General features: G+C 40.9%; 2 protein-coding genes across 6 annotated transcripts in view; one reads left to right on the top strand and one right to left on the bottom strand.

Annotated features, from left to right (window-relative positions):
• The window catches only part of LOC120730908 (glutaminase kidney isoform, mitochondrial-like), a 37,461-nt gene extending 26,849 nt beyond the window's left edge, over window positions 1-10,612 (bottom strand). For 4 of the 5 annotated variants that reach the window (XM_040027497.1, XM_040027498.1, XM_040027499.1 and 1 more), the window contains exons 1-4: window positions 10,277-10,612; window positions 3,636-3,732; window positions 3,261-3,382; window positions 1,141-1,270 (exon numbers count right to left, since the gene is read on the bottom strand). In XM_040027497.1, the coding sequence (XP_039883431.1) occupies window positions 1,141-1,270; window positions 3,261-3,382; window positions 3,636-3,732; window positions 10,277-10,590 (663 nt within the window). In that variant the 5' untranslated portion in view covers window positions 10,591-10,612. The remainder of the gene's footprint in view (window positions 1-1,140; window positions 1,271-3,260; window positions 3,383-3,635; window positions 3,733-10,276) is intronic. The other variant, XM_040027501.1, reaches the window with a different exon arrangement.
• Window positions 10,613-10,670: 58 nt separating this feature from the next.
• On the top strand, window positions 10,671-19,275 carry fkbp7 (FKBP prolyl isomerase 7). The gene is made up of 5 exons (XM_040027520.1): window positions 10,671-10,778; window positions 12,581-12,749; window positions 13,012-13,163; window positions 15,382-15,509; window positions 16,978-19,275. Exons 1-5 carry the CDS (start codon window positions 10,700-10,702, stop codon window positions 17,137-17,139), a joined length of 690 nt encoding a protein of 229 aa, XP_039883454.1. The 5' UTR covers window positions 10,671-10,699; the 3' UTR covers window positions 17,140-19,275.
• Window positions 19,276-19,419: the final 144 nt, after the last annotated feature.

Below are 19,419 nucleotides of genomic sequence, written 5' to 3'. Positions count from 1 at the left end.
AATAACAAACCTCAGAAGGAAGAATCCACCCTCGGTCATTCAAAATAAGTTAAATTAGGACAACATGCTAATTTATCTTCAGCTACCATCATGACAGTGGCTCACTTCCTGCACTCTTATTATTCAGACTAACAAGGCCCCTTTTAAAAACAGTTTCATATTAAACACGGCAAACACCTGTAGTTTCCGTGAGTTAAAAGCTCTAAAGAGTCAGTTTTAAATAGTTCTTTCTACTCTTGGCTTAAATGTTTCAGGTTAGCACAGAAGCCAATTATAAGATATATAAGGATCGCTTTAAACTAATAATCATGCAAAACTACTCTAGGAGAGTCCAGGAATAAAAACATGAGCTGGAAACATCAGATCAGATTCTTATCAAATAAAAAGAAAGTCTTCATCTTGTCTAGCAGAGCACCAGTTTGGCTTAGAAGCCGCAATTTTTCTACAGAGAAGACTTTTACAAACAGGAAAACACAGCTAGGGAAGCAGCGACTGTGAAATTGTGAATCGATACTGATGTTTAAATTTAGGATGATATTTTATTTAAGTCTTTCTTTTGTTAGTGATTATTTCCTCTTTGTTCAAAGGAACAAGGAACGGGTCATTTATCTGATGTGACACCTTATAAATACAGACCACTATAACCAGGGCTGAGTCTGTATTTCTGATAGATGGATGTTTGCAAACTGACTAAACACAGCCACTAATTTCGCCTCTGCTTTTTTAAAGATTGTTTTAGTTTAACAGGTCAAACATCCTCCCTCCTACAACCCTGCTGGAGTAAACAGCCCTCTATTAGATTGTTAGTTTTCCGTTTAATTTAGGGATATTAGTCGATATTTCTCCTTTTTATGACTTTGCTGACTTTGTTTTGAATGCCTGAACGTTTTCACAGCGAGCGCCAAACAGATGACGCAAACAGAAATGTGCTGCCAGTGAAAATCCTGCACTCTTCTGCGAAAGTGACAGCTAGCTCACAGCGGCCTCAAACATCCCTTTAACTTGTCTGAGGGCAGATTTTTCCCTCCGAGGCTCGACTGATCCAAACTTTCGACTGCACCTGAGAAGAGACTGATGGTAATGGCTAAATTATAACCATGATGCAGAGAGAAAGAAAAATCCATGGATCTAAGGACACACCTGCCCTCCAGTGAGATTTTTGGCATTCTCATACAGCTCATCAATATGGGAGGTGAAGGACTGGAAGTCTGGGATGACGAACTTCTTGCGGAAGGCCTGAGTGAGCAGGACAATGTTGCTCTGGACACACCTGATGAATAAATCACAGAAAGCATGCTAAAACATCGGGACTGCATGCAACTGGAGGTAAAGTTTGCAACCCTGAAGTCTGACAAACTTTTGTGACGTGTTTGATGAAGAAGCTTCATCAGAACAGTTTGATCAGCAGCTCATTTTGTCCTGGAAGGAGCCTGATCCAACATGAGCGCACACACTGATGAATGAGAGATTTCACACACTGTAAAACCATGAAGGAAGTAACCAAAGCTAAGCAGCAGCGCCAGCTGGGATGGATCAGTTTAACTGACAATTATGTTTGAATCAAACCCCCCAATCTTACAAACGAGGGCTGTTCCATACATCGCATGTTTTGTGTGTTAGTGACGTGACTTCAGGAGATGAGTTTGAGGTGAGGAGGAAGAGGACAACATTTTATTAAGATGCTGGCGGTGTTATGTTTCCTTTGTGCTTTTGTTTCTTTGGTGAATGGGACCCCTTCCCCAACAACACATAGCTAAGATGCTTCATATCTTGAGTCTGAAAGTGCAGGCAGGAATTAAAGAGCTATACGAGCACATGAACGCCTACGACCTCTCTCCTCCTCCACCTTGATGTACTTCCCAGCCACTAAATTTAAATATAGTGGAGGAACATGGCGGCTTCCACAAACCCACTCCTATATTTTTAATGGATTAAATGTAAGTTTATGAAACACATCAATTTGTTGGAAGACATAATTTGCACATTAATACATATCTGTATATATTTATACTATGAGTACTTAAAAAAATACTAACTCTGTACCTTTAAAAAGCTCAACCCAAAATAAACTGTCCCTGATAGAAAATATTTTCACTTTCACTATGTGACAATGTTGTGTAGCACCTGACGAGTTACAGGGTTAAGTTATTTCAGTTATTGTTAAGCAGTTATTTTATACTTTTTCTTAAAATTTCCAGGGAAAACACTGCCTGTGCTACTTTTGTGCTCACATTTTACTTGTGCTGTGTCACTGTTATTGCTGCTCCTGGCGCCTTCTTTCAATATATTCCTACTTTGAAGTAGGTAATATGTCATCGGTGACAGTAGCTCACTCGAAAATGAGAATGGAAAACTCCCTTGTTTTTCTAATGCTGCTTGCAAGCATGAAGAAAATGTTCAGTAATTTCTGGCTGACAATTAGAAAGACCAAAGAAAACAGTCACAATTTCACATTCTGGTCACCTTGTGGGGTGATTGTGGCTCAAGAGTTGGGAGTTCGCCTTGTAATTGGAAGGTTGCCGGTTCGAGCCCCGGCTTGGACAGTCTCGGTCGTTGTGTCCTTGGGCAAGACACTTCACCCGTTACCTACTGGTGGTGGTCAGAGGGCCCGGTGGCGCCAGTGTCCGGCAGCCTCGCCTCTGTCAGTGCGCCCCAGGGTGGCTGTGGCTACAATGTAGCTTGCCATCACCAGTGTGTGAATGGGTGGATGACTGGATATGTAAAGCGCTTTGGGGTCCTGAGGGACTAGTAAAGCGCTATATAAATACAGGCCATTTACCATTTGGGTTACAAATCAAGCGCACCACCTTATTTACAGCGGCGTGCTTTCACCCCTCCTGAAAGCCGGAGAAAATGTAATTTTCACTAATGCTACAATGAAATGAAGGCTTTCACTCACTGCAGCAAAATATTGCTAAATATGTTAATTTTAAGGAAATCCTTTTTTTTTAAAAAAAAAAAGAAGAAAAATGAATGCTTTAAAGCGAGTAACTGATAGCGTTAAATAACTGATCGAGCAGCCCTTGTGAATGAAAAGCTGAACTAATTCTGCACAATTATCTGCCTACTTCACACTTGATGAATATATTTTTGTACTCATATAATAAGCAAATTCAAATACTTGAATTTGCTTATTAATAACACATGACCATCAACATGTGCTGAATGCTTTTTGAGGCTGCTGTCAGTGCAGTTTCCTTGAAAAAATGAAGAAAAAGGTGGAGATAAAAAATAAATAACACCATAACGAGCAGCCTCACTTCTTGAAAAGGTGCCTGTCCAGTGTAACGCCATCTGAAGTCTTCTTTAGAGTTTCTTTCAGTGTTTCCATGCACTCCTTCAGTCGGGGATCTCCGGAACGAAGCCCCGTGGCTTTCAGTGCCTAAAATTAATTAAACAAAGAAGTTTTTGGTGTATATTTTCACATTTTTAACACAGAAGTCAAAACTGTTTGGATGAAATATTCACATGAATACTGGGAGTGAAAAATGTCAGTTTACAGCCAACCAGCAGGTTTCTAGTTTTTATGTTTTAATTTATTTATTTCAATTAACTAACGTGTCTCCTAACACCCAGTTGCAGTGCACCATAATAACTCTGAATGTATGTGACCAAGCTGAATCTGAAGGACTTACTGTGAGGAATTTGTGAGCAGGAATCGTCTCTTGACCTTCGGCCACTGTGTAGAAAAGCAAATCCTCCAAACTCGGGAGAATCCCTGCGTTTCTTCTCCTGGGATAGAAAGAAAAGACAGAAAGGAGGCAATGATTAAGTCCCCAAAGCAGTATCGTCGCCTAAAAGCACTTTACATATGAGCTCTGATATAAAGTAACTGCAGCCTCTCAGGGTCGTTGACACACAGCAGAATCGCCCTTTAACACAAACCACACTACACCGTATTCTCACTTTTCAAGCCAGTGTAAACACAGAGCTTATCTTTGGCTGTTGATACAGCCATTTATACATTAGTGACGGATCTAATAGAAATAAGCAGACCAAGCGTTAGTGACAAAAGGTGTGTGTGTTTGTTTATACAGTGAATCCGAAAAACGGCTTTACTCTTTATAAAACGCCACATTACTGAGTCTATCCTTTTAAAGGTGTAAATGAAACAGCAATGATGATGATTCATCAGGAGATGAGATGACAGATGTACTAGAAACAATATTACTGTTTGTCTCAGAGACAAAGTTTAAATTGATACTTCCGGCGCCGTCTCGGATGGCAGCCTGTCTAACATGCTCTCTACAGTTGAAAATTACTTTCCTATTTTGGCGGCTCAGGTCGTTTAATGTTTGTAGGAAAATGCTGACAATGTTCTATCACTCTGTGGTAGAGAGTGTTGTGTTCTTTGCAGCAGCTGTGTGCTGGGGCAGTGGGGTGAAGACAGCCGATGCCAACAGGCTGAACAAACTGATTAAAAAGGCTGGTTCTGTCCTGGGTGTCAGACTGGAGAACCTAGAGGAGGTGTCCGAGAGGAGAATGCTAAAAAGGCTTCTTTGTATCATGGACAACCCCTCCCACCCCATGCACGCCTCCATGATGGATCATCGGAGCACACGCAGCAAAAGACTCAATGCCCTGAAATGCAGAACTGACGGCCACAGAAAATCCTTTGTACCGGAGGCAATAAAATTATACAACTCTTCCTCACTCTGTAGGTGATTTTCCTGAAGATTAATAACAAGCTATTCTGTTCCCATTCAGACCGTGCAATATGACCCAACAGTTTTTTCATTGAATGTTTGTTTCATCTCCCCATCATATGCTGCTACTCTTGTATCCATTTGCACAAAACTATGTCACTTTTACAATCACCTGCACTGATAGCTAAGCTAAGCTATTTATTTTTCAGGATATAGTTATACTGTTACTTGCTACAGTTATTCGATATTATATTTTGCACTATCCTAATGCATATTACTGTATACTTGTATTCTATTGTACATATTGTATATCTTATTACTCTGTTCCTGTCTCTCTTGCTGCATTGAGCATGTGTATGACAAAAGAATTTCCCTCGGGATAAATTAAGTTCTTCTTATCTTAAATGGTTTTGGAAGGAAGAGAAGATGCGCTTTAGAGGAATATTTGGTACAGCTCAATCCAATAGAGCATATTTGGGATGTGATGGAATGGCAGACTGACATCATGAATCTGCAGCAACATTGCTCAGCAAAATTCCTGAGCAATGTTTCCAGCAACTTGTTGAATTTGTGCTGTGATATTGTGAAATTATATCTGAGGGTAAAAGTGGGCAAATCCAGTTTTAACAAGGTGCATCTAATAAACTGTCTGGTGAGTTTGTCCTTGTGTGTATGTGCTGCCATATTCTGGTGCAACGGTTAAGTCCATGCACATTTATACTTTTTCCTTATTCACTGAATTGAGTGAATGCATTAAACAGTGTACACTGTCTCCACTTAAATAATGTTGCAATAGAAGCATCTATAATTACATAAACCCCCAAACTACGTGACCGCTGCACACAGGTTTGGTGGTTGTGTCTGGATCAGACCTAAATTCCAGAAATTCTCCCGTCTTTGGTCCCGTCCAGCCCTCGGAGGCTCTTGGATTAATAAAACCAACACTGTGGCTCGTTCACACGCCGGGATGACACGGCAGCAGAGGAGAAAAGTTAGCTCGGCACAGAGAAGCATTCAAACATCTGGATTTTTTTCAAGACACCAACAAATTTAACCTGGAAATAAATAAATGAGCCACCAAAACTTTGCACTGCACAGACTAGATTTAGCTCTGCCAACAGCCACATCACCATTTAAAATCCCAGGATTCACCCTGCGCTCCTCCCTGCCTTCCTCTCATCTCTTCCTGTTCTCCACAGAGTAAACACTCCACATTCAGCCGAGGTAACGACAGCCAAACGTGTGCAAACACACCCAGATCGACTGAAATGTCGTCAGTCAGGCATGCATGATTCAAGAGATTTATTGACCCGACATCTGCCTCTGCACGCGCAGCAACAATAAGAACAGCACACAGTCGAAAGGAAACTTGCATGCGATATGCATCTAAGATAAAGTCTCCACTCTGACATGTGCTAATCTGAGACACTCTTAAGCACAACCTGCCCTCTGATGCGTTTCACGCTGCTGAGCAGTCATTCAGACTCTGTGGAGGAGGGGTTTGCACTGAGATCTTTCTGCTCTGAAACTTGCAGCAGCCACATGGCGGCATTTTGTGCAGAGCCGGCAGAAAACACGAGGGCGGCTTCATGTAATTAAACTCCACACATCAGTGTGGGTTCATTAGTCATGATGAGGCCCATTTAGCTTTTGAATTCATTCATTTATCAAAACTAATAAATCTCCACTTGGGATTCTCAAGTCATCTACCAGAGCATCCATCACAGAAGAGGTTTAAACAGGATGTGACCACAGACTGGACATCGACATGGATCTAGCCACTGTTACGCCGCTCATTGGTTTCTCGAGTTTCAACATTAGTGTTCAATATACATCACAGCATCTAATTATCGCTATTGGCATAAATGATCCCTTATACACCTTTTTACTAGCTAAAGGTGTCCTGAACCATTATCCTGAGGCGATTAATTCGAATTCAGAATAAAGAGGGTGTTCGTGGTCATCAAAAATAGGCTGGGCTTTCCTTAAAACAGCCTGATGATGCAGCTTAACCAATGAAATTTGTTGTCAACCAGTAATTTTTCCAGCAGCTCTAACAATCCTGTTCAGTTTGTTCTTAATTCCCCCAGTCAGGTTACCATACCAGACTGAATTATTGAACATAAGGATGCTTTCAATCAAGCTCACATAACTGACACAAGCCTCTCAACTTTATCTTTAAGAGCTGATATCACTGATAATGCTAATCAATAAAGGAGGAAGCAGTTACTTCTACCTAAACCTGCTTCTGGATATTTTAAGTCATCTTAGATCATGAGTTTAAAATTCTGGTTGTACCATATTTAACTCTTTGTTTCATGCAGATTTCCATTGTCATTTGGTGGTGTGTATTTGTATTTGTGTACAACTGCAGTAAAGCTAAATCCTTCCCACAGAGAAACCTGTCAAATAGTACTACATAGTAACCTCCACAGAGAGCATCAGGACTTCTGCTGTAAACACTTTAACATTGGGAGTCTGTGGGGACTGATTTACTGCTGGAGCCTCAAGTGGACATCAGAGGAACTGCAGTGCTGGCTGCACATGCAGGAGTCTCAGGTTTGTTTGGATAGCAGCCACCTGAAGTCTCTGTTCATACACTTTTCCAAGTACTTCAGGTTCACCTTGTAGTTTAAAGCAGCAGGAAGTAGATAAAGGCTGAATCTTTATTTTACTCAAAGCTAACTTAAGCAGAAAAACTGACAGCAGTGTCAAGCCCTATTGAAACCCTTGGACTGGTCCACAGATGACTGAATGAACAAGCCCCATTTCACAGAGTCCGGTGATTTAAGTGCCCGAGTCTTACAGTTGTCAGCAGCAAACATGAGCTGAACTAAATGAGCAAATCCACCAGACGGTGTTTAACCAGTAGATGGGTAAGGGCTGAATACTGCCTTGAACACCTTGTTTGTCTGCATTTGTCCCTGTAAAAATCCTCATGGACAGATGGCTCAGTCCATCTGCAATTGGATGACTGCTCACCAGTGCATGCAAGAGCTTCCTGGAAACAAGAGCTGAAGAGTAGTCTTTTTTCTGTGCTCTGCTTCATCAGGAGTGCTTTAGCAATGACGGCTGCCCTCTGGACACCCAGTCACACAAGAGTAGACACACCATAGTGCTCATATATCTGCCAACATCAAAAATCAGGCTAACACCTAACCAGACCTCCGGTAAATGCAATTAATATTTAACCCATTGTTTTACATGGATGCTGCCATCACGTGAAGCTTCTGCAGCTACAGGCTCAGATCAGGCAGCTGCTGGCCATCTACTTTTAGACAGTTTGACTTGTTTTGCTTCATTTCGTGGCTTCATTTCACTGAGGGCGGGGCTTACGGATGCAGCCGAAGGACTGGTGGAGCAGACTGGTTCAATTTCAGTTTTCTATTGACAGGAATAAAAGAGGTTTCAGAGAAAAGTGTGCGATTACAGGACTTTTTAAGGTGTGCAACTGCAGCCTGACTTAGCTTTTCCTCCTTACCTCACTGGGTGAATATTCGTGGGTATGCAACCCTGCTGTACTCATGCAAATAACAGAAGGAGAAATTCTGCTTCACCTTCGGTGTGAACGCACCCGTGCCAAATATTTAATGACTGTATATAATGATGATTTCATCTGCAATGTCTCAGTCATGCAGTAATGCTGTGATATACTGTAAAACCTTATCACTACCAAATAATTATATTTTTTTGCTTTATTTATTAATCACACTGTTTTAATAAACATATCACACTTGATTTCATAGAAAATACTGAGATAGTCTCCGTCACATACTGACATCAAGTCTAAAAATATCCACATCTCAGCCACTCTTCATGTGATGACAGCTTGGTTTGACCAGCTACTCCAGGAAACACATCAGCCCGTGTTAGATACAGGTTCCCTGATGGGTTTCCTGCAGTAGCTGTACCTACTCTTATCTAAAGCACTGAGAAACAAAGACTACAAGCTAGAGCAATAACTGCATGTTGTGTTGCTTTCATTAAGCTTCATTATTTCAGACAGGAAACCTGCTGACCCTGAGGGATTATGTGAAGAGTGTCTTGGGAGTGCAACATGTGCATTAGCAAAGCAAAAACCAATATCGTACATCTCTGTGGTGACGCCACCCTGTCCATGTGAGTCTTCATTTCGAGGTCAGGAAATATCTCATGAATTTTTTCCAGCTCGCTGCAAAAGGAACGACGTGGCTGCAGGCAGGCAGCTGGAGGCTGCCACAGATGTGGATTTAACCCCCCAAAAAAAGACTCAATCATTAGGATTTCATTTTTTTTATCTGATGACAGCTGCAGGGCTGCTACTTAGTGGGAAAACTTGTGAATTTTTACCAAAGACACCAAAAATTCCTGCATTTCTCATCAGTTTGTAAATTGTGGCATTGGTATTGTGTAAGGTCAAACATATGGCAACACAAGGAAGTCCAAACTAGTGAAAACTGCAGAGACGTCATTAGTAATTCCAATTTTTAAACAAAATATTTCTTTTGTACTTTATTTGAGGTGAAATATGTTTAAACTTTACAGTATTTCCCATCTTTAAATGACTAAAATTACCTTTTCTTCTTTCCTACAATACTCAGAAGTGAAGGCTTTGTGCCCTATTAGAGTCACAGCCATCCTAAAATCATAATGCAGATCTAATTTTTAAATGATACGGTTTTATTTCTACTTGATATAGTCCGCTAAAACTAGGCCCATCAACTGAAAAAAAAAATGGCAGGACTATTGTAATGCGTCATTAAGTGGATGTGGATAAATATAAACAGCATAATGTGTCCTTCATTCAATGCTGTAATGGTTTTATGTTAAAATACATGTTTTGTTGTTGTTGTTCTTGTTGTTTTGTTTTCTACAGGGAGTTGATCGAGTCTGTTAAGTTCAACATAAATAACCTGTGGAGCAGCAGAGCAGCAGCAGCAGCAGCAACGCTCCAAATGTGACCTCCTTAGTGAAGGTCACAGTAGAAACCACTAGAACCTGCTCTGCTTCCTCCCCAGCACAGCAGCACTCCTTGTCACAGCGAGCGAAACTAAAATAAAAACACGTGCATGTGGATGATCGTAGCTCAGTGAGAAGCTGAACCCGGTCTCCTGAAGCCTCGGTGTGGACCTTTTTACCCTCTGCTTCACGGCCTGCTGCTGTTTCACTTTCACAACTGTTGGCCCACGCTGAGTATTATCTCCTCTGGGGCAGGCAGCTAACAGGACAACACTTACAGATTGGCGTGGTCAACTCAAAATCCCGGTAGAGCGGAAGTGCCCTGATGCGGAGTATTTGAAGACGTGAACATTTTTATCGCCACCTTTAACGAAGCCGGTGGAGCGAACACGTCGCACATGGCCCGAGAGCCACTGATGTCCCACACAGGCTACAAGCTAGCTTATTTTTTATTTATTACGGTTTATTTAAAATGTCTTAAATGAAGGGTTAAACCTGTAAAAGTCACATTTAAAAAATAAGTAAACATTTACATTTTAAATAAAGGGACATTTAATGCGGTCATTAAAAAGTGTTCGCGTCGGTTAGCGGTCGCAGCATCCGCTCGCGTCACGCACAGACGCCAGATGCGACGTCATGGCATGGCAGCGGGCAACCCGGAGATCTTCTAGAAGGATTTTACTGAAACCTACTTGTCGCTGTCCGCTTCGCCGCCGGCTCCATCCTTCTTCAGCTGCTCCTCTACCTCCTCGGCTTCGGTTTTCACGCAGTAGGAGCGGAGAGAGACGGCGCGGGGCGCGGTGCGGAGAGCCGGGCGGTGCGCGGCGGCATTGAGGAGCTTCAGAGGAGCAGATGTGGCTCTGGCATCAACGGAGGTGGCGCCGAGGCAGCAGAAGCAGCGGGAGCCTGTCGGCAACCAGGTCTTCTCTCGGTAGACGGGAAAGGGACGCTTGAGGGTGGCTTCAAACAACTCCTTCAGCACTGTCGAGGACCTAAAATGTAACATCTCAATCCTGTCGGGCAATGAGAGAGAAATTCGTGATTCCTAATAAATCCGAGAGAATCTGCGAGGCTTCTGAATAGCGATTCGAAGCAAGTTGTCTGTCCGAGCGGCGATGACTCACAGACACCGGCTTCCACAAGTATATAGAGCGGAACAGCCACGCCCCATAGCTTTTTATTGGTGGAAATACAGTTAAGTAATTATGACGTACCCTATCAATTCTTCTTCTGTGTTTTTTTTAAAACTGCACCATCGGATATATGACCTATCAATATATGACTAAGTTTTTACAACATGTTTACAGAGAAAAGGTGGCTTAATTACGCTGCTTTTACCGGGTTTATTAGAATGTTATTAGATTCATTCATTCCTTATTATTCCGTATCATTATCATTATTATTATTATTGTTGGTGATGGTGGTTTTGTAGTTGTTATTATCATTAAAGGAGACTTGGTGGTTGAATGAAAAAGTACAAGAGAGAATTCGAAGGAAAAGGCGTATAATGAGTTGTATGTGAGGCTGGACGCTAAGGAGCGAGAAAAGGATTTGTAGTGATTGGCAGGGCATATGAAGCTGGAGAGGACGTGCAGCAGGTTAGGGTAATTAATCCTAACAGAAATCTACTAATGAGTGACGAGAGTGTGCTGAGATGATGGAAGGAGTACTTTGAGGAGATGGTGAATGAAGAAAATGAGAGAGGAAGACAGTTTGTGAATCAGGAAGTGCAGAAGATTAGTGAGAAGGATGTGAGGGCAGCTTAGCAGAGGATGAAAAGTGGAAAGGTAGCTGGTCCAGATGACATATCTGTGGAGGTTTGAAGGTGTCCAGGAGAGAGGGAAGTTGACTTACAGATGGATAAAGTTGATGACATGAGGGCAGCTTAGAAGAGGATCAAGTATTTCCCATGAAGTTATGGGAAATAGTTATTCAAGCTATGTTAATAAGAAGGGTGAGTATCTGCAAGCAGCAGTATGACTTCATGCAGAAAAAAGACCTCTACAGATGTGAGCCAAAGAAGTATGTGAGCGTGGAGCACGACAAGTATGAGGACAGTGATGTTAAAGTTTTCACTGTGACTGAGCGGGTTAGACAGGATTAGAAATGAGTACATCAGAGGTACAGATCAGGCTGAGCAGTTTGAAGCATGGAGGAAGAATGTGGAGACTCCAGGCAGGAAAAGAGGAAGCTCAAAGAGAAGATTCATGGATGTTGTAAAGGAGGAGATGCAGAGGGCTGATTTGAAAGAGAAGATGATACACTGTGGTACAGTGTAAAAAAAAGCATATACTACTACTACTACTACTAATAAAAATAATAATAATGATGATGTGTGCATTTCAGTTTATTATTACTGTGCTGTAATAATATAATAATATTAATAACAATAACAAAATAATAATGATTATTACATATTAGCAATTATGACTAAAATTATACTTATATAATTAGATTTTAATTAATGATTGTGATTTTGAGTATTTTAATTATTATATAAAATAATTATTATTATCATACATATTGAGCTTGTGGAGCCATTGCTTTTCTTCAGGCAAAATTTCAGTGGATTCGGGAAAAAGGCGCAAACTAAGCAAAATGTGCAAATTCAGGGAATCAAGTGTCTAACACTCACTTTTGCAATGAGCACGTATTCTGTAGTTTTATACAGCAATATACAGCTTTAATGTAAGATTTCGGATGCAGAATTAGCATCACATTATTTATTTGTTTGTTTTTATTTACGTAATAATTCTGCAGCCCAGTACCTTTTGGCAGGAGCATTTCTGCCCTCGGTATAGTCTGTCAGGAAAAGCATGCGCAGTTTCTCCAACCCAGGTTGAATCCCCTGGCAGTCATAACTCAGGGTATCCCGCCCCATCGTCTCCTACGTCCTCCTCAGTGTTCAAAACGTCACCTTCAGAAGTTGCCACGAATGCAAAGCGGCATGATGTGGAGGTTACTGAGCTGCACAGTGTGCCTGTTTGTGTCCGCAGGGCTGAGTCTGCGGCCAGTTTCGGCCGCTGAAGAGGAGCTGGACGGAGAAGTGGAGACTGAAGTTTTATTTAAACCAGAGGAGTGCAGCCAAAGGAGCAAGAGAGGAGATCTGATCAATGCTCACTACGATGGGTTCCTCGCCAAAGATGGTTCCCAGTTTTACTGCAGGTCAGTGCTTTGAAAAAAGAGTTATGTGTTAGTCCGATGTTAATTTGGAGCGAGTAATGAATACATACTTAATCCTAAAGTCCTCTTTAATGTGTGTTTAAAATGCTGAAGCTCTATTTAAGCTTTAAGTATATTAAAGTGTAAAGGGATTGGAAACATTCCTCATTTTAAGTTTAAAGCAACCAAAATTAAAGTGCACGTTTAGTCAAACTTATTCAAAGATTGTTGATGTTCTTTGTCTCTGCTTTTATTTCTGCTTCAGTCGTACAGACAAAGATGGACAGCCTCAGTGGTTCGTTTTGGGTGTGGGGCAAGTCATTAAGGGACTGGATGATGGGATGATGGGCATGTGTCCTGGAGAGAAGCGAAAACTAACCATCCCATCAACCCTGGCATTTGGAGAAAAGGGCAAAGGTAAAAACATCTAGGTGGTGGTAGGTGTGCTGATTATGTATTTCCCCACAAGGTTGGGGATGTGATTTTAAGGTTTTTATCATGAAAACTCAGTTATACTCAAGGTAAGGCCTTAAAAGGTTATCAGCAGTCTGAGTTTTAAGTTGCTTCTATCATTTCCTGTTGTGGTGTTCCCCAGGGCTCAGTTCTCGGTCCTGTTTTATTTTTTGTCTGTGTGCTTCTGTTGGGTCCAATAATCCATTAAGAAGTGACTGTGAAGACCCATAGAGGCCTTTATATGACTGTTTCAGAGGTTGAGAAGTACAACTTGTGTAAAAATGTGGACACCTCTTTAAACAAATAACTAAAAAGTCCTGAGATGTAAATAAAAATGTTTTCCATGAGCTTTGAGTTTCTGCAAGTTGACTTTGTTTCAGTGATTTGAAAGCGTTGAAGAAATTAAGTTTAAGTAAATCAGTAGAAAATCTTAGTGTTTGCTTCAAAAATGAGCTACAGCAGCATCTGTCTTTTTTATTATTCATTACATACATACATACATATGCTGTGTTTTCTAAACTCTGTTTTGTGTGATATTAGTTGATTGTTGCAGGTCTGCCTTCATGCTGTCTTATCTTCTTTTACAGCCCTTTAACTGAAGGGAGATCACATCCCTCGCAGTGTTTGCTACTCTTCTCCACATGGCATGTCCTGTAAGCATGCAAAGATCTTTAAAGGTCTCCTCTTCGTTTCTTCTTTGTATGTGTTGGAGAACTTTTGGAGGAGTAATAGTTGATTCTTTGATTAATACTAACTACAGTCCTCTGATAGTGGTGTGTTCAGTCTGGGATGTTGCATTTCACCCTTTGGGTGTGAAAGAAATGTTTCTTGTGCTTAGAGTGCATGTTTTAGTTGCCCCCTGCACTAGTTGGCTTTATAATGACCCACAGACACTGAAACAGAGCTTCACCGATTCTTCTCTCTGTAACCTCTGTTATTCTCTGTACATTAACTGCATGTCAATCTAATATTCTTTTGCTCTCTTGCTCGTATAAAGCATATTTTATCTTGTTTGATTTTAACCAATGGCAGTCATTTTCCAAGGTACCTTTGTGTCTTTATTAGGCAATAAAAGAGAAATGGTTTGTAATCTAAAGCATAAGGTGAGAAAATCTAAAGATACTGCAGAATAATATGTAACCATAAAACATTTAGGTCAAAAACATGGACATGGACTTATGATTTTTCCCAAACAGCTACTGAACAGACTGATGAAAAACAAACAAACATAATTTCACTTTGTAAACACTGAAGAGGAAGATTGTACTACAACACAAGCCATATTATTTGTCAGATAATTACTATTAGAGGCGACGGCTCACATAATACAAACTTAGCCTTAATGTAATTTAGTGGGTGGAGCCAGAGGTTATAAGGTTTGGGTTAATATTGCTGTAAATGGTAGTAGCAGGGCTTCCTGTGCCTGAAGTTACCATCCTGGAGTTCCACAAGTATACTTGGTCCCATCATGCTCACATCTTTCATTAACATCGTGTCTTTTGTAACAGATTGTAATGTCCATAGTTACTCATGCTGAAGATGCAGTTGTGTGTTGCAGAGCTGTGACATAGGGGGGGAATTAGCTATGGAGACCAAAGCAGATTTTGTATCAGGATGTAAACGTGTTTGTTTCTGCTGTAAAGTCTGGACATTTTAACATAGAAGTCTATGGAGACTGAGTCACTGCTGGAGCTTCAAGTAGACATTAGAGGAACTGCAGTTTTGACACTTTAGACTTTTTCTGCATTGTGTAATTTAATGGGGTAAAAACAGACGTAAGCAGCCGCACATGAACTTTTACATAAGATCAGTTTAAAAAAATCTTCTGGTCTCTTGGGGCTTGTGTAAACCTTTAGATTCACATTTTCAACACACATATTTTTCTTTAAGCTTCAGAGCAGCGTCTATAGTTTTGCTCTCAAATCACATTTTTAAACACACACCTATTCTCCTTGATAGTACAAACAATGCACCAAACCTACTGCGTACTTTCATGCCTTTATATTTTGCACTGATTAAAGTCACTACCATGTTACTCAGTGATTAATGTTTCTCTGTCGGTATCTGCTGTTTTATTCAACTCAGCACAAAAATCTGAAATCAGCAGCTGAGCCACCAATCTGATAAACTTCTTCAATGATAATGAATCATCGGTCATTTAAAATGTTGATGTTTTAAACAGGTCCGGTGCCTCCTAATGCCACCGTGGTCTTTGAGGTGGAGGTCCTCTCTGTGTCCAAGGGACCACGCACCATGGAGGCTTTTGGAAGGATGGACCTCGATAAAGACAAGAGTCTCTCAAAGGCAGAGGTAACTTTATTTTATAACCTGGTAATTACAATTGAAGCAAGGACACATGCTCATGCTTTCTATCATAAAATAAGTCCTCTGTAATCCGATGACAGACGATCCCAATTCCACTTATTCAGCCTGACATCAGTCTTCAGTTCCAGGTCTGAATGCACCTTCAGTCCTAAATGACTGAATAGAAAAGTGAAAAGACAAAAAACTGCAGCACATTAATAAGGCAAGAGCCTGGAAACAGGGTCATCATATCTTAAGAATCAGATAAGCAGTCGAGCAGAATGGGCTTGTTTTATGCTGAAAATCAGGGTTATTAGGAGATACAAATTAGCACCTGGTCCATCTGTGTGCGTGCAGCTTAAACATGCATAGAAAATACCTTCCTACAAATTTGTTTCTCTGTAATACCAGTCATGAAACTGAAAGAACAAACTACATGATTGTTATGTAATAAAACAGGATCCAGCTCTACATGAAATGTGCTTAGTTGGTCTCTTTTCGCACACGACTCTACCACTCTGTTGTATGTGGGTAAACGTGTGGCATTAAAGGCAAAAAACTGGGGTTCAACCAAAAAAAAAAAAAAAAAAAAACGGCCAAAAAACCTTTGTTCCTAAAATTAAGTAATTAAGACATTAACAAGGTTATTTGGAGATGGCTGTACGGGAAGATCCCAGCAGATCAGCAGTTTCTGAAACACTCAGAAACATTCATACCACATTAAAAGTCACTGAAATCACCTTTCTTCCCCATGTGTACGTGCCTACATGCAACTGTGATTGATTTGATAGATCAAGAAGTACAACTGTACCTAATGAAGTGGCTGGTGAGTGCAGCCAGCTGAGTTCTCACACCAGGACAGTCTATGCAGAGCCATAAATCTACAGTCCAGCGTAAAAATATGTGATTCTGTGGCGAAATGTCCCGTTACGTTAGAATCGGCTAATCTCCTGCAGTCTCCAGTTTCATGCAAACTCACAAACACAATCTTGTTCCTGTCATGTGATTCTGGAACAGAAAGTGATGGTTTTCTTAAAATAAACCCGCGTCTTTACTTCTGCAGAGGCTGATCTCGTGGTTTAAATTTAAATTATCCCAAACTTGATAATCTGACTAATAATCCTGCCAGTGCAGTAACACATCAACCTGTTTTCACCAGCCCTACCTGAGATTATGTACCTTGCATGTTTATCATAGTGCATATTTCCACTCCTTCACATATAGTCGCCTCATAAAGAATAAAGGTTGCATATTATGCTCATTATCTCTATTTTATCTTTAAATTATTAACTGCAGTACCAAGAAGCTTCTAGCACGCATGTTGTCTGGATGGGTAATACTGAAAGAAAACAGGAGAACCAGCTGCTGAGGTTTCTATAACATATATATATGTGATACGTTTCCTGTCGGGCACAGCGTGAGGGCGGCGTTATTAAAATTCAGAGTTTACTCTGAGGTGTTTCTCTGTTTCCAGGTGAAAGAATATTTGAAGCTGGAGTATGAAAAAGGGGGGAAGCCGCGCGACGACCCTTTCTATGAGAAGCTTATAGACGATATCTTCTACAAGAACGACGGCGACAGAGATGGCGTGATCAGTGCGAAGGAGTATAACATTTATCAGCATGATGAGCTCTAGCACTGTTTGTTTGTTTTTTAGTTTGTGTGTTATTTAGAGAGGAAACTAAAGGGAATACACACACACACACACTTCCACTGTTAGATGTGTACACTTTTTCAGTCACTTTCCGTCAAACAGACTCACCACTTCTTCTTCATCTGGAAGTTTCCTGTTTTTCCCGCAAAGCCTTTTGAACATGTAAATTCAGGCCTGCAGAAGCGAGCACGTGAGGGGGTTTCTTCCTCTTTAGCGGTTATTTTTGACCCATTTTGTCGTTGTAATGATTTGGAAAATGTTTGCGGTGGAAATCATGGGCCAGTGACTTGTTACTCACTGGTGTGAGTACCCTTCATTCCAGTGTTTCTAGACCGTGTAAAAGATGGACTTAGCTACTCTGAAATCAGCCGTTGCTACTGCTGGTCCATCTACTTTTTTTAAGGACTGACCACAGTAAAAGTATCCTGAAAGATCAGCTTCAGTTTGGTGATAGTCTGTGCATTTTACAGCTTAAAATGTTGACTCAAGAGTTTGGAAACCCCATAAATCTTAATCTGATCCATAATCAATGGTCAGTCCTTGAAAAACCAGGTGGACCAGGACAATCCCACACAAGTGTGATCAGCCTGGAGCTCTTTGCATATTTGCCAATATAGTCTTTGAAATTTATAAAAGGCTAATGGCTGCTCTTCACCAGAAACAAGTTAAAGCTGAAGCATGCCCATGATTTCACAGGGCCTGTCTTTGTGAAACCACAGGTAGCGCCCTCTGGTGACTGCTGAAACAAATTCAGGTTTAAGGCACTTGCAGACCATTTTCTATACAGTCTGTGGTTTCTAACAGAAATTTGGGCTGAGGAGGAAACATCTGAGGGCTGCTTCCGGTGGAAAATGGGTAAAAGAGGCCCCCCAAATAATCAGTAGTGACATGGAAACACTAAATGGGATTAAAATTCTGGGGCCTTTTCCTACGAAGCAATCTTTTCCTTATCTGGCTTCACTTAACCTAATCAGGCTAGGTGGCTATCATCTCGATAAGTCATCCTGGGGTTTATCAGTCTAGGTATGAGTATGCTCACATGAAAGAGCCAGGATTTGACCACTCGTGAACGTGCACAGGTGTACTGGCAGCAAATGCCGATGGAAACATGACAGCAGCAGAGTGTGACAAGAAAAGAGCCGTATGGTAGTAAAATTCTGAAAACTCAAGAGCTGTTCTATTAAGACAGAAGATTATTTAGTTATTCCTTTAAATTAAGTTGTTTGGATGCACGTACCACAGTCTCAGCCTTATTCTTTCATTTGCAGCCTGCACTGTTTAATGTTCTAAGAGCAAGTAAGGAATAAATAGAAAAAAAATTCAAACTGGCAAAAAGGTCAAGCCTTTAAGGTGTGCATGGCTTAGCCGCCCTGTCATACTATCTTAAAGCTTTCAGAACAATAAACTTGACTTTGAATTGTTTGTAGCAAACAGGCAGAAAGGCGAGTAATAAATTTGCTTCCAAGAATTTCCATTTTTTACTTACGGTCATCAGATAAAGACAAAAACTTGAGACTCTCTTGCTGTTTGCACTCCGAGGTCTTCTAGGAATGGTGACGGATTTCCAGGAGAACTGATTGGTCAGAAGGTGGTGATTTCATATCTGCAGCATAGGTTACCATGGCAGCGCACTCATGGTAGAAGTGAACTGCTGAAAACCTCCAACTTTAACCTAAAGTTACCTGCTTTGTAGGATAGGCTGAGCTCCAAATGTTGTTTTAGGGCAGATTTTTCCTTTAGGAAGCAGACAACAAGTAAAGCTGAGCGAGCTCGAGTTCAGTCTGAAAGTAAGAATATGTGCAGCACCTGTGAAAATGTGCAAACACCACTATATATTTTGCCATTTAAAGGTTTTTTTTCCTTCAAGTTTTCTGAACTTTGATTCAACTTTCAGCCAAAACCGAAGGATTGCACAACGTCCTGCAATCAGCCATGTGATAAAGTCTTTTAACATGAACACAAGAACAAACAGCTCAGAGGATCCCGGCTGCCTCCGGGCCTCACAGCTCCCCGGATCAGCAGTGTTTCTCTCAGAAACCACGTCTGTAAACATCTGTGTGTAAAAGAATGAACTGTGACACAAGTGAACATAACTGATAATAAAATTGTGTTTTTGTCTTGGTGTGGTCAGATCTGTGTTTGTGTGTATGCGGAGGGAACAGATGAACGAAGAGGAGGAAAATCTGTATTCAGCCTCCTTAGTATGGAGGACTGAGAGTGCCAAAATCCTAAATAAAAAAACCACCTCACTAATAAATCAAT

Source organism: Simochromis diagramma, unplaced genomic scaffold (genome assembly GCF_900408965.1).
Source record: "Simochromis diagramma unplaced genomic scaffold, fSimDia1.1 OVJJ01000343.1, whole genome shotgun sequence".
NCBI lineage: Eukaryota > Metazoa > Chordata > Actinopteri > Cichliformes > Cichlidae > Simochromis > Simochromis diagramma.
This window is presented reverse-complemented; position numbering and strand designations above follow the sequence as displayed.

What these genes read in the sequence shown, in the direction of transcription:
- fkbp7 (XM_040027520.1), top strand. Translation starts at nt 10,700, where the DNA reads ATGACTCACAGACACCGGCTTCCACAAGTATATAGAGCGGAACAGCCA. An exon ending in TTTTTATTGGTGGAAATACA is followed by an intron (nt 10,779 to 12,580) that starts GTTAAGTAATTA and finishes TTGTGTCCGCAG; the next exon opens with GGCTGAGTCTGCGGCCAGTT. An exon ending in GGTTCCCAGTTTTACTGCAG is followed by an intron (nt 12,750 to 13,011) that starts GTCAGTGCTTTG and finishes TTTCTGCTTCAG; the next exon opens with TCGTACAGACAAAGATGGAC.